The 14,302-nt window shown below is 55.1% G+C and overlaps 1 protein-coding gene across 4 annotated transcripts in view; it reads left to right on the top strand.

Annotated features, from left to right (window-relative positions):
• Nucleotides 1-14,302, top strand: part of CACNA2D2 (calcium voltage-gated channel auxiliary subunit alpha2delta 2) — a 587,546-nt gene that overhangs the window by 502,002 nt on the left and 71,242 nt on the right. For all 4 annotated transcript variants that reach the window (XM_043550544.1, XM_037904941.2, XM_043550545.1 and 1 more), the window contains 3 exons: nt 1,396-1,503; nt 7,809-7,887; nt 11,647-11,696. In XM_043550544.1, the coding sequence (XP_043406479.1) occupies nt 1,396-1,503; nt 7,809-7,887; nt 11,647-11,696 (237 nt within the window). The remainder of the gene's footprint in view (nt 1-1,395; nt 1,504-7,808; nt 7,888-11,646; nt 11,697-14,302) is intronic.

Consider the following 14,302-nt stretch of genomic DNA (forward strand, 5'->3'; position numbering starts at 1 on the left):
ACACACACACACTGTTGTGGACGCATATGCACACACATCTCTGTTTGCGAGTGGAAGGGCACAGGCTGGCTTGCAGCCCTGGGCACTCACATGGATTCCAAACCCTCCCTGGAAAGACCATGAGATGCAGCCAAACCTGACAAGGAAGTTAGGTAGATTTGGGGTTTGTCACCATTTGAGCAGCAAGAGAGACAGGTGTATAGGAGAGGAATTACCAATGGCTGCCCTGGTGCTCCTGGCTGCCCTGGCCTCTCCCAGCAGGAGGCGCTCTGGGCGGGGGCAGGGCCAGGTACTCCAGCCCCAGCCTCTCCCACTGTCCATTGTGTGCCCAGTTGAGAGGTCTTCCAGTTCCATATTGCTCTTTTCTCCCTGTCTGGGCAGGTCCTGTGGTGCAGGCATGGCTCTCTGGCCCCTGCTGGCCCCCCTGACAGCTTCCTTTCACTCATCCCAGGCAGAGGCAGAATTACCCTGGGCTGTCCAGCAGCAAGCACTGGGGGGTCCTCAACGGTTCTCGTTGCTGGATCATGGCATCCTCAGAGCACAGCTGGCCTTGGCCCCTTCTGCTTCCCATTCCCTTCACTTCCAGAGCCCAAAGTGCCTGGGCTAGGTCTGGGAAGGGAAATTGGGTCTGAATCTCAGACGAGTCTTCTGGGGACCTCCTCTCCCCAGGAGAGCAGCAGGCGCTCCATGGCCTGGCTCATTTCAGACTAGGCTGGAGAACAGGGAGCCCAACTTTGCTGGCCAAGGGGAATCAGCCAGATAACCTCCTAGGTCCTTCCTGGCTTCAGTGAATAGGAAGGAAGTTGCAGCAGGTGTAATGGCCTGAGTGTGATGATACTGCGACCGATGCTTCTCATCACCAGGGCTGCTTCTTGACAGGCGCTTCTGAGCTCTTCATCCCTCCTGCCCTGAGAATGGGGACATGTTATATGGATGTGTTGTTCTCACTCTTAGACATGTATAGGCACCCACATGTACAATACAAAAACAATTCTGTAGGCACCTTGGAGGACATGGTGGTTACTATTCCGAACATAGGGGCCTCCCAGAACGTCAGAGTGACCGTTGTGATAAAACTCACACCCTCTGTGCTCCAAACACATTATCTGAGCCAAAGGAGAATCCCCCATAGATGCCAGCAGTATAGCGCATATGACACATGATGGAGTAGTTCTGATCCCATCCAGCAGCAGACACTGGGGCACAATACCCCAGCCAGTTTGTTGCTGTGTATAGTAGACACACACACACACACACACACACACACACACTGTATACAGCCTTTCTTAGCAGAAGCCCATGCATTGGTTTAACCCAGGAGCATGACAGAGGCAGTCGATATGCTCTGTCCTTTCCAGGGCCTGCCCTCACTCTGTTTTTTGCTCTTGGTTGCAGTCCAACATCACGCGAGCCAACTGCAATAAGATGATCATGATGTTCACCGATGGTGGGGAAGACCGGGTCCAGGATGTGTTTGAGAAGTACAACTGGCCCAATAAAACGGTGAGCGCTCTGGTATTAGACACACCAATCCCTTGCTGACGTGGTCCTGGTTCTAGTGCAGCCCATGAGCACTGCCCGCGCTCCAACAGGCGGTATGTGTGTTCGCTTCTTACCCCAGAATACCAGACTGCTGTGTGCTGTGCGTTTGTTTCTTGGGCTTACTCCTAGCCTCTCCCAGCCAGAGGCACTGCGAGGAATTGGGTAGGAGCATTGGCTCTTGGAAGACGCCCAGCTATTTCACTTCTCAGCCTTTCCCAGCAGGAGGCGCTGTGGGGAGCAGGGCAGGAGCGCTGGCTGTGGGGGAGCTGTGGGGGGAGCTCACCGCTACTCCAGCCCCAGCCTCTCTCAGCAGGGGGCGCTGTGGGGAGGGGGCAGGAGTGCTGGCTGTGGGGGAGTTCCCAGCTATGCTAGCCCCAGCCTCTCCCTGCAGGGGGTGCTGTAGGGAATGCTACAAGAGCTGCAGCCACTGTAGCAAGGCAGGGACGCAGGTCCGAGGTTTACATCACAGCCCTTTATGGTGCTGCATTTAAAAGCTGATATGAAATGTCCATTTTCAGTGTATTCTGCAGTTTCTAGGCAAGAGCGAGTCATTTCTGTCTCCCTCTGGGCCCCGAGAGGCTTGGTCGGAGCGGATGACGGAGGGCCTATATCCTGCCCCAGTTAACATTTACATACCTACAGACTTTCACTCTCTCCAGGTTTGCAATGAAGGGTCTGGTGAGATAACAGGCAGGCTGATAAGGCAAAGGCATCCCCTTGGGTGGAGGCAAGCTATGTATGCATTGCATTAGCAGGGCTGGGGGCAGGGAAACCTCCTGGCTTTTAAGAGCAGATCCCGCAACGCAGACTTACACACACACTCTCTCACTCTCTCTCTCCATCGCTCACTGAGGAACACAGTGGCTAACAAGTTGCTGTTCCACTGCCTAGAGAAAAGGGTCCCGTCATGGGGTGCTGGACACATGTGGCTTTGGAGCCATTTTTATAAGGTTTCAGAGTAACAGCCGTGTTAGTCTGTATTCGTAAAAAGAAAAGGAGTACTTGTGGCACCTTAGAGACTAACCAGTTTATTTGAGCATGAGCTTTCGTGAGCTACAGCTCACTTCATCGGATGCATAGCATATCGTGGAAACTGCAGAAGACATTATATACACACAGAGACCATGAAACAAAACTTCCTCCCACCTCACTCCCCCGCTGGCAACAGCTTATCTAAAGTGATCCTCAAGTAGAGCCATTTCCAGCACAAATCCAGGTTTTCTCACCCTTCCCCCCCCCCCCCCCCCCCACACACACACATACATACATAATCTAATTACCCTGTAAGGTATCTACCATCCTGATTTTACAGGGGGGATTTCTTATTTCTAATTACTTCTATTTCTATTAAAAGTCTTTTTGTAAGAAAACTGAATGCTTTTTCATTGTTCTCAGATCCAAGGGTTTGGGTCTGTGGTCACCTATGCAAATTGGTGAGGCTTTTTATCCAACATTTCCCTGGAAAGGGGGGGTGCAAGTGTTGGGAGGATTGTTCATTGTTCTTAAGATCCAAGGGTCTGGGTCTGTAGTCACCTAGGCAAATTGGTGAGGCTTTTTACCAAACCTTGTCCAGGAAGTGGGGTGCAGGGTTTTGGGAAGTATTTTGGGGGGAAAGACGTGTCCAAACAGCTCTTCCCCAGTAACCAGTATTTGTTTGGTGGTGGTAGCGGCCAATCCAAGGACAAAAGGTGGAATATTTTGTACCTTGGGGAAGTTTTGACCTAAGCTGGTAAAGATAAGCTTAGGAGGTTTTTCATGCAGGTCCCCACATCTGTACCCTAGAGTTCAGAGTGGGGGAGGAACCTTGGTTTGCAGCTAAGGCTCCACCAAGCTGTACTGATCCACTCTACTACCACAGGCACACGCTGCTTCCTGTTAAAGATTCTGGGTAATGTAGTCTGTCAGAAACAACGAGGAATCCGGTGGCACCTTAAAGACTAACAGATTTATTTGGGCATAAGCTTTCATGGGTGAAAAACCAGCTCTGAAAGCTTATGCCCAAATAAATCTGTTAGTCTTTAAGGTGCCACCGGACTCTTCGTTGTTTTTGTGGATACAGACTAACACGGCTACCCCTCTGATACTTGGTAGTCTATCAGGCCTTTCTTGTACTAAGGAGTGTTGTATTTAGACCTACCACTAGCGGGCACTCCAAACAGAATAGCCCAGAGCCCTGCCCAGGCAGCACAGCTAATTGCAGTGGGGTTGCACAGGGGATAGGTGAAGGCAGGATTTGATGCTGTGTGCACCTATTGCTACGTTACGCATGTGTAAGGAAAGCCCAGGTTAAAGGGTGCTGGTCTGGCAGGTGGGGACTGTCATGGCCAGAGCAGGTCCCTGCTGAGCAGTGATCCCACTGAGGTGGGAGTGGGAAAAGCAGCCTTTGGATTCAAGCTCGCTGGAGACCAAAAGTCAGCTCCGTGCAATGGAAGTTTGGTGGCCTGTGTGAAATGAGTGCTCTGTTCTCAGCCCGCTGCGAGTATCCACAACACAAAAGCCACTGCCACCCTGGCATTAGTCAGGTTACAGTCTCAAGAGAAAAGGAGTACTTGTGGCACCTTAGAGACTAACCAGTTTATTTGAGCATGAGCTTTCGTGAGCTACAGCTCACTTCATCGGATGCATAGCATATCGTGGAAACTGCAGAAGACATTATATACACACAGAGACCATGAAACAAAACTTCCTCCCACCTCACTCCCCCGCTGGCAACAGCTTATCTCAAGAGAGAGGCTAAGGGCTATGGCGATGGAGGGCTGTCTGGACTTGGAATTTGCCCGGATTCCAGCCACCAGAGCAGACCCCTAGTATGTGCAGGGGAAGCCATGATTTACACTGGGTTCTGAAAACGGGGTGTGATCCACTGATGCAAATTGCAGTGAACCCCATCTCGGTGCAGCTGCACAGGTTGTGGGACTAGGGCAAGCCTGCAGGGTAGCCAAGGCCTGAGCTCTCCTTCAAGTCCAGCCCTCCAGAGGCACAAGGGAGGGGAAATTTGCACGGCCACTGCCTTGTGCTGTCCCTTGTGCATAGACACAAGGGCTGAGTCCCAAAGAGCACTGAGCCAAAGGTGGAGCTGCTGCAGCCCAGCTCTGAGCTCAGGGGAGTCTTGCAAGCTACGGAGAGATCTGGCTGTTCCATCCTCTTCAGAGCAAAGGGGACAGACAAAAGGTTGGGGATGCAAGGGGTGGGCCTGGCAGTGAATGGGTCGTGCCTGCATAGCACAAGACAGGGATCTAGTGCACAGAGCCTCATGCCAGGGGCAGAAGAGCAGGCAAAGACATACCCGGGAAATGCAATGGAGTTTCTCCCTGGGAGCGACGTGCTGTGAATGAGCCAGCGAGGTGGGCAGAGGTGGTATCATTGACCTGCTTCCTCTGTCCCTTCCTGGGGCTGCCCATCACGAGTAGGGGATTGAGCATGAGTCGGGAAAGGCGGGTGAGAAGCCCTGTGAGGGGGCAGGGAGTGAATCTCTGGAGCTGCTTTGCCATGCGCCAGCTCATCACAAGGAAAGGGGAAACAGGCATTGGCTTTATCACCTGATTCCACCTCATTTGATGGGAGCTATTACGACGTCTGTCCTTCCTGCCCGCCTGGTCCTGCACTGAGCCACTGCCCCTGTAATGGGGTGGCTCACATGCCAGGGCTGTCTTATTACCTGTGCTGAAGTGCCAGGGAAGGAAATGGGCAGAGCTCCCTCGCCCGGGCTGTTGGTACACAGGGGATGTGTCACAGGGGAGCCGGGCTGGGAGAGAGCGGAATGGGAGCACCTCAGTGCTCTCAAGGGCTGCGGGACCATGGGAGAGGAGTCCCCAGGAGGCAGGAGGGTTGTGCCCAGATGGCTCCTTTCCCTGCCAGCCTACCGGCAGCGGCTCACCACTCTGTGACCCCCATCCATCCCCCCAGTAACTCGGCAAGGGGGAGTGGGGAATCCTCTCCAGCCCAGACCATGCAGCAGAAGTGGAACTGCTCCACATTCATTAGTCCAGCCTCCACAGGCCAAGCATCCCTTCGATTGCTGGGGAGGACTGGAGGGTCAGCCTAGACTACCTCTGAAGCTGTTTGTCCAACCTAGTCTTAAAACCCTCCAGTAACAGGGATTCCACAACCTCCCTTGGAGGCCTGTTCCAGAGCTGAACTATCGGGAGAGTTAGACAGTTTTTCCTAATATCGAACCTAAATTGCCCTGACTGCAGATTAAACCCATTGCTTCTTGTCCTACTGTCAGTGGGTGTGGGCAACAATTAATCACCATCTTCTTTGTAACAGCCCTTAACATATTTGAAGACTGTTATCAGGTGTGTCCCCCCCGTCCCCCGGTCTTCTTATCTCAAGACTAAACACCCCATTTTTTAGTTTTTCTTCACAGGTCAGGTCTTCTAAACCTTTGATCATTGTTGTTGCTCTCCTCTATATTCTCTCAGTTTGTCCACATCTTTCCCAAAGTGTGGCACCCAGAATTGGACCCATCAGTTCAGCTGGGGCCTCAACAGTGCCGAGCAGAGCAGGACAATGACCTCCTGTGGCTTACATGCGACACTCCTGTTAATACACCCCAGAATGATATTAAAGCTTTTTTTGCAGCTGTGTCACATTGTTGACTCATATTCAGTTTGATCCACTCTAACCCCCAGATCCTTTTCAGCAGCACAGTCACCTAGCCAGTTAGTCCCCATTTTGTAGCTGTGCATTTGATTTTTTTTCTTCCACGTGCCGTATGTTGCACTTGTCTCTACTGAATTTCATCTTGTTGATTTCAGACCAATTCTTCAATTTGTCAAGGTCATTTTGAATTCTAATCCTGTTCTCCAAAGTGCTGCCAACCCATGCCAGCTTGGTGTCCCTTGTATATTTTGTAAGCACACTCTCCACTCCATCATCCAAGTCATTAATGAAAATATTGAATTGTAATGGACCCAAGACCGACCCCTACAGGACCCCACTAAATACATCCTCCCAGTCTGACAGCAAATCGTTGATAACTACACTTTGAGTACGGTCTTTCAGTCAGTTTTGCACCCACCTTATAATAATTTAATCTAGACCCAGATAGAGTGTTGCTTGCTGGGAGCTGTAGTCTACAGCTGCTGCTTCGCTCAAAGAACTGTCTAGATCAGGTGGAAGTCAAACATTTTCCTACCCCCACCCGTGCGTTTACTGTAAAGGCAAGAGTAATAAGTGTCTTGATAGTCAGAGTGCTAAGCTGATTCGATCGGGGTGCTTCGAGGAGTTCACAGAAAATACTGGACCTTAAAGACTGAGGGTCTATGGGGAGCAAGATTTTCTTCACTGTAGATTGTAATAACATTTTCAAAGCCTCACAACCCAGCTGAGCAAAGCAACGCCTAACTGACTGATTGAAAGTCAATGGGACTCAGGCTCCTAAATTAGTTAGGCATAGCAACACAGAGCAGAACAGTGCCTAAACGCCTTTCCCAGGCTGGCCCTAAGTCCAAGGTGCACACAGGGAGTGAACCAGGCCACAGACAGTATCGGTGGAAGACCCATCAGTGGAATGGTGGGCGGGCGTCAGAGGCAGCATGGTCTAGTGGGGAGGGGCACAAGACTGAGACTCGGGAGAGCTGGGCACTCTTCCCAGCTCAATCACTGCCTGTCTATGCTGTGTGCTGTTGGGCAAGTCACTTCACTTCTCTGGCTCCTTGTCCCTGTCTTGCCTTTTCAGTTGTATGAGACTGTCTCTCGCTGTGTTTGTACAGGGAGGCTCTGGTTTCAAGTGGGGGCCTTAGGAGAAGAAGAAGAACTTGGGAGCTTCTGTCTCCCAGTCCCATGCTCCGTCCGCTAGACCACACTGCTGTGCTCATCGATTCCTAGAGTTTGAGGGCAGAAGGGGCCATCGGATCGTCCAGGCTGGCCTCCTGCAGGCCAGAGAACCACACCCAGTTGCCCCTGTGCCAAGCCCGCTAACCTGGGTTTGGCTAACGCCAAGGCAGCCAAGCTGGATTTGAAGACACCAATGGATGAAGGCTCCACCGCTTCCCTTGGAGCTCGTTCCAGTGCTTGGTCACCTTCGCTGTGAAACATTTTTGCCTTGTTTCTAGTTTCAGATTGTCTGGCTTCAGCTTGCAGCCCTGGGCTCCTGCACTGCAGTGCCCCAAGCCCAGCCAGGCCAGCTAGCTCAGTGAGGGCCTTCAGCCTGAGCGGGTACACGGCCCAGCTCTTGTGGCATTGTGCTCTAGTGCTGAGACATCCTGGGGCGTAGTGCAGTTAGTCTCTCCCCCGTTACTAACCTGCCCCCCTTCCCCCAGGTGCGAGTGTTCACCTTCTCGGTGGGGCAGCACAACTACGACGTGACCCCCCTGCAGTGGATGGCTTGTGCCAACAAAGGTAAGTAGGACGGCGCTCGGGGGGAATAGCCAGCCGCCATGAACAGTGGGGTAAGGCGGGGAGGGAGGCAGCTCCCACCGGCCGGGCTCTCAGCGGGGTGGGCCGGACTCTGCTGTGGGGAAGCTCACCCCGCTCGATGGTTGGATGGCATTGCCCACCGCAGACAGATCTAACCTCCGAGGTACAGGGCTGCGGCTTTGCTGCTACATTGTTTAACTGGAGGGTCCAGCTGATGTCTTGCCCCTCGTGCTCTGGCATTTTGGGGTCCGGGGCCCAGCGCGGAGCCAGGGTGCCAGGCTCGGCACTCTGTGACTCACAGTGCAATTCACAAGACGCTCCAAATAGTCTCTGCCTGTTATCCAGAGCTTCTCAGAGCCCCGGCAACACAACAAACCTAACCCAAGAGTGCCATCTGCTGGCTGATTGGGAGCCTGCAGGGAAAGCGCAGGGGAGTCACCCTTCGCAGACAGAAGGCGTCTGTGCTTTCCATCCACACAAGCAAAGCGCCCCCTCCTGGTCTGACCTTCCCCAGCGGCCGAGGTGAAGAGAGGATACAAAGTCACCCTGGGAGCCAGTGCTGTGTGCTGCTTACCACCCCAGCTGGGAGACGCCTCTCCTTCAAAGCTGGACTGCACAGAAAACAGTGCACCCCAGCACCTAGCCAGGCTCACCCCAGCAGAGGGGCCAAGGACCGGGCTGAGGTGCCCTCGCCCTCTGGAAGTTCTGTCGCACTGAGTGGCAGAGGAGGTGTATGGGAAGTTTGCTCTGCCTTTGCTGTCTGGATAGAGGGCTCCAGGGCGGCCAGGCAGGCACCGTTTGCCGGCAAGTAACTGCCTATAAAGGGAGAGGCAGTCATCCTGTGTCAGTTCTGTGCCCACTGGGGATGCCGTCTGCCAGGGGAGCCGGATGGCATGTGCAGGACCCCCATACATAGGGGAGGGGGAGCCGCTTGTGGGGGTAACTGCCACGAGTGCAGAATAGGGGGCATGGAGCAGATTATGGGGAGGGCCTCACCCTGTAGCAGAGCTGTCCAGGAGTGGGGTTGGGGGGCGGGGTTCCATGAGCAAAGGAACCAACTGGGCTCCAAGGAGCAGTGAGCCTCCCCCCGGGAGCTGATTCAGGACCAGGGATAGGCTGAGGCAGCTAGTCCCCCCCCCCCCCCCACTGCCTGGAGAGGCCTGGCATGGGGCTCTGCCCACTTGGCCTGGCCCAGCGCTCTCCCCTCCTGCCTTCAGCCCGATACCTCCTTTCCCGCCTGACGAACGTGTCTGCCATGCCAAGCCCTCTCCCTATGGCCTGCTCTGTTGGGGAGCCGTGAGGAGCCTTCACTCTGCACTCACACCACCACTCACTGAGCCCACTGCATATCCCTTCCCCGGGCTTCTTCAGCAGCCTCCTGGTTCCATTCTCTGCCAGGGACTCTCCCTCCCCACCTCTCCATTCCTGCGAGTCTCTCTCCCTCCTCTCTACCTGCTGCCACCCGTCTCTGCCTCTTCCCTAGCCAGCACTGCTTCTGGCTCTCCTTTGTCCCTGGCCAGGGATCTCCCCCTCACCTGGCTGTATCAGTCGCAGGCACCCACCAAGCCCCGGGCTAGCGTTAATTCAGCTATCGTCTCGGTGCCCTCCGCAGTCCCAGCATGTCTGGGAATTCATGCATCATGCGCCTACAGCGTCTGTTCCTCACCCCTCTTAGCCCCACTTCAGTCTCAGTTAACACGCTGCAGCCCCACAGCGGGTAATGCTCGTTATGGCTTATCAGCTCCCTTCCACACCTCACTCATGGGGACCCGGGGCTGCCCAGCGGTTACAGCAATGGACTCTTGGGGTGCGGTCCCGGTTCTGCGTCTCACTCAGCATGCGAATGCCAAGGTTTTGGAAGGTGACCTGTGATTTGGGAGCCTGATTTTCAGTGGATGCAGAGAACCCACTCTCTGCAAATCGGCCTCTTTCAGGGGATTCATGCTGGGCCCCGGCGCCAGGGGAGCACATGCTCTCTCAGCTGCTGGAGTGTTACTAGGGAAAGCTGCTGGCCTGCTTAGCTGGGCTAATGGTTGGCCTCACAGCTGGGCTGTGGAGATAAGAGAGCTGTGGAGTGGATGGGAGGGGTGGCTACCAGGGAGGCTTAGGAGCAGGAGCCTTCAGCCAGAGACTGGTGAGATGCTGCCTAAGAAACCGGATCCTCTCAAAGAGCAGCCCCCAGGGTGACTCTGACGGGTTCAGACAGGGTCTCTGGGTTCCCGTGCCAAACCTAGCAAGAGGTTTTACTAAGGCCTTGAACTGGCAAGCCATGCTTCGAAGAGACAGCAATGTACACCCCTCACCTAGGGCGACTGGCCTCCTGATCCATGGGACTCGAACACTCTGCAAGGGAATAGGACCACTAGTGACCCACGAGCTGCATGCGGCCCGCAGAGCTATTTCCTGCAGCCCGCCATAGGCGCCAACCCCCCCCACTCTGGCCCTCACCCCACACCCGACCACACCGCGTCCCTGCTCTTCCGCCTACCTCCCAGCGCTCCGGACTTTCCAGGAAGGAGGGGGAGGAGTGGGGAGCTGCGCGCTCAGGGGAGGAGGCGGAGAAGAGGCAGGGCTGGGATTTTGGGAAGGGGTTGAAATAGGGGCAAGGAGGGGGCGGAATTGGGGCGAGGACTTTGGGGAAGGGGTGGAGTGGGAGCAGGGGCAAAGGGGGGGGGCTTTTGTATGTTTGTATGAAAAGGTGTCAGTGGTGCGGCCCTCAGGCCAATGTATTAGTCCTCATGTGACCCTCGTGGTGATTTGAGTTTGAGATCCTTGGGCTAGATAGTGATCACTCCAGCAATGGAGGGGAAGCTGAGGCAGAATTGCTATGTCACTTGGTTTTGCCACAAGGGGGCGCCGAAGATCAAAAGTGACCACTGACAGGCTTCCCAAATCACTGGTCTGTTTTAAAGCTGATTGATGCCTCGTTATCATTTTATGTGGGGGAGCGGCACTTTACAAACTGCCTCCTGAATTCCCAGGGCTTTGTGTGGCATGGTGTGAATGCTCTGTAGACTGACAACTGCAGCAGAGCCTGGGCTCAGGTTCTTCCACATGGGCCTGATCCTACAGCTCATTCGGACCTGCATCCCCCATGCTATTCCAGCCCTGCCGTCCCTCTCTTCCTCCCCTCCAGCTGTGCCCATGCCCTTCAATCCCAACCCACAGCCCCTGCTATCCCTGCCCTGGGCTCCCCTCCATGCCCACAGCCCTGTCGGTACCTCTGAATCCCAACCCACAGCTCCTCCACCCCCACTATCCCAGCCCTGGGCTCCCACCCATGAGTTCTGCCCATCCCCATCACTCCTGACCCACAGCCCCCTGCTCTGCCAGCCCTGGGCTCCACCCACCCCCAGCTTTGTGCTTACCCTTTGCTCCTGCCCTGTAGGATTCATTTCTTGTTCTGGTCCTTACAGCTCCTGTCCTTCTGGTTTTTTCACAGCCCCATCTGTTTGTTTGCCTGTAGAATCCCATCCTGGTTTCAATCCAAAGAGAGCGACTGGGTATCTGCTCACCCATCCATTGCTGGCTCCTTCTTCCCACCCAGGGCCCGTTGTCTCCAGGGCCTGGGGCTCTAGCTCAGGGATCCCTGCAGGTGGTACCCGTGGGACTTTGGGATCACATCCTCGTGGCTCTGAGGCTGTGAGGAGGAAGGACATTGGGGAAAGGGCAAATGGGGAGGTAGCAGGCTGTGTGCAATGGGCATGTTTCTACAGCTCCCTGCTTTGTTTCTCTGCATAGGTTACTACTTCGAAATTCCCTCCATTGGGGCCATCCGAATCAACACACAGGTAAGGAGCCACACCTGGCCCCCAGCACACATATACCTAGAGGTCCACTGGCAGGAAGGTCAGATGATCCCTCTAGTCTGACCTCCTGCATGATGCAAGCTAGAGAACTGGCTCCTGGGGTTCCTGCATCGGACCCAGTGGCTTGGGCTCTGAGAGAGACACCCAGTGCTGGGGTAGGACTCCAGCTGATGGAGGAGAAGCCAATCCAAAGGGGAGTTAACCGCCCTTACGCTTACACACAGGCACCTCTTTCCAGGTTGTCCTTAGCTGGCTTCATCTCCCAGCCACTGGATTGTCTGCCAGCGAGCCCGGTAATGTTGCCCCTGGATGGGGCTGGCTGGGCCTGTGCTAGATTTTCTCCCCTGGAATCCCCCACTGCTGCCCCAGCCCCAGTGCTGCCCCAGAGTAAGGGCCCTGGTGCACGCTGGCTGCCAGCATTGTTGCCACCCTGCTGGCTAGCGTGGCACCGAGCACAGGGGTAGAATGCTGCTGGCGACTTCTCTACCCCAGAGCATGCCACAGGACCTGCAGTGGTGGTAGATCAAGCAGGGAATGCTAGTGCAGACACAGCCTTCACAGCTGAAGGTTTTACCCCTGTTCCTGCAGCGGGGCTTGAACACCTCTCTGGCGCACGGGCAGCACCGCCTCAGAAGTATGGGGACAGAAGTGCAGGTGCTGGCAGGGACTTCCCTCTGCCCAGGACTGGGGCCAAAGGGAGTCAGATCAAAGGGCCAAAGCTGGCCCTGATCCGAGTGGACTTCACTGGGAGAAATGTCTCCTCTCTCACCCCCTGTCTCAAGAACAGCTCATCCATCACTGGCGATTTTTAAATCCAGATTGGCTGTGTTTTGTAGAACCTCACCGCTACCCCTTGGACTCTGCCCTGGTACAGTAGGAATTATTCTGGGGAAGTTCGCTGGCCGGGGTTATCTAGTCTGATCTATGTGATCACAGTGCCCCCTTCTGGCCTTGGGATCTATTAAATCTGCAAGCTGCAAACCCTGCCTGGCCATTCCACCCTGCTCTGCAGATGCCTCTCAGTCGCCACCAGCAGCCCACTCGCCCTGCTGTCCCAGCCTTGAATCTTTCCTGAGGCCAAACCTCCAAGCGCCCTGAATTACTGAGTACACATTGCAGACAGACATCTATGGGGTGCCCAGCTGGGGCCCCCAGACCCATTTCAGTGTGACCTGAGTCCACGTTGGGAAAGGAGAGCAGAAACTAGGTACCCGTCACAGGGCCTGATGAGCTGCATTATTGAAACGAATGGCCCTCTTCTTGGACCTTTTTTTCCCTTCCCTCCTTAAGTGGCTAGTTATTAAACTTCATGCTTTAATCCACACGGAGCGGAGCGAGCGGCGCCATCTGATCTGTCAGGCTGTTCAAGGTGACAGGCGGCAAGTGAGCGCTGGGGACGAGTTACTAGCACCTGGCAAATGGCACTGCTGGGCTGGGTTAGTGGCCTTCCATTCGCAGCCCGGCCAGGCCTTCCAGCCAGACAATTGCAAAACAACACAGCAAAAGAGGGAGGGGGAAAATGAATGGGAGAGTGAGTGAGCTTAAGCTGGTTGCACAAGGTTGTCCATGGGACGCTGGGGGCTGACCTGTCCCCTTGCCTTGCTGAACGGCTGGGGAAGTTCTGCTCTTCCCCTGGTTCTCCTTCTCCTCATCTGTGGGGGCAGTTCTCTGCTCCCTTTGCCTTTCCTTGGTTTCTCTGCAGCTGTCATGTTGGATACTCAAAGGGAAACCAGCAAGAATGGGGAGAAAATAAAGTCCTGGTGTCCCCACCCCTTGCCCCATCCTGGGGTAGGGTCCAAGTGTCGTGTGATTCCCCCCCCGCCATCCCATCCTGGGGTAGGGTCCGAGTGTCGTGTCATTCCCTCCCTGCCATCCCATCCTGGGGTAGGGTCCGAGTGTCGTGACATTCCCCCCCTGCCATCCCATCCTGGGGGAGGGTCCGGGTGCCATGTGCCCCCCAGTCCCATCCTGGGGGAGGGTCCAGGTGCCATGTGCTCCCCACACCCTGGTCCCATGACTCTGGTGTAGGGTGTAGGTATTGCCCATCCTGTAGAGATGGAGCATGGGACAGATGGGGAGCCCTGTATGGGTACGGAGCAGTCCAGTGGGGGATGCGTGCTGTATGCAGAGCACAGGCTCCTCTGGGGAACAGATAAGTGAGATGCAATTTGCCAGCCCCCGGTGGGACATCGGGGAGAGTGAATAGTCCCATAAGGCCAGGTCTGTGAGAGAGAGCAGTTCCATGGCAGGCAGGAGAGGAGGGGCTCCAGGCCCTTCCCCTCTCTGGGCCAGTGGAATTACCCCTCTCTGGAGACTGCTGCTTACAGACTGGTTTAACCCTGCACTGGACAAAGAGCTGCCAGTCACATCCCAGACCCCGACCTTCGTCCAGCCCTATCTAATGCAGGAGACACATGGTAGCAGCAGCAATGAAATCTGCAGCCCCTGGGCTGGAGGTACCCTGGCAGACTATATGGCTGTGTAGCTCCTGTGGATCCAGACAGCTGGGTGGCAGCATGTGTAGTGCCTCCCCCCATCAGCAGTGCCTTATCCCTGGGGAAGAGAGCCAGGCGTTTTGACAGGAGGCT

Source organism: Chelonia mydas, chromosome 7 (genome assembly GCF_015237465.2).
Source record: "Chelonia mydas isolate rCheMyd1 chromosome 7, rCheMyd1.pri.v2, whole genome shotgun sequence".
NCBI classification, from domain to species: domain Eukaryota; kingdom Metazoa; phylum Chordata; order Testudines; family Cheloniidae; genus Chelonia; species Chelonia mydas.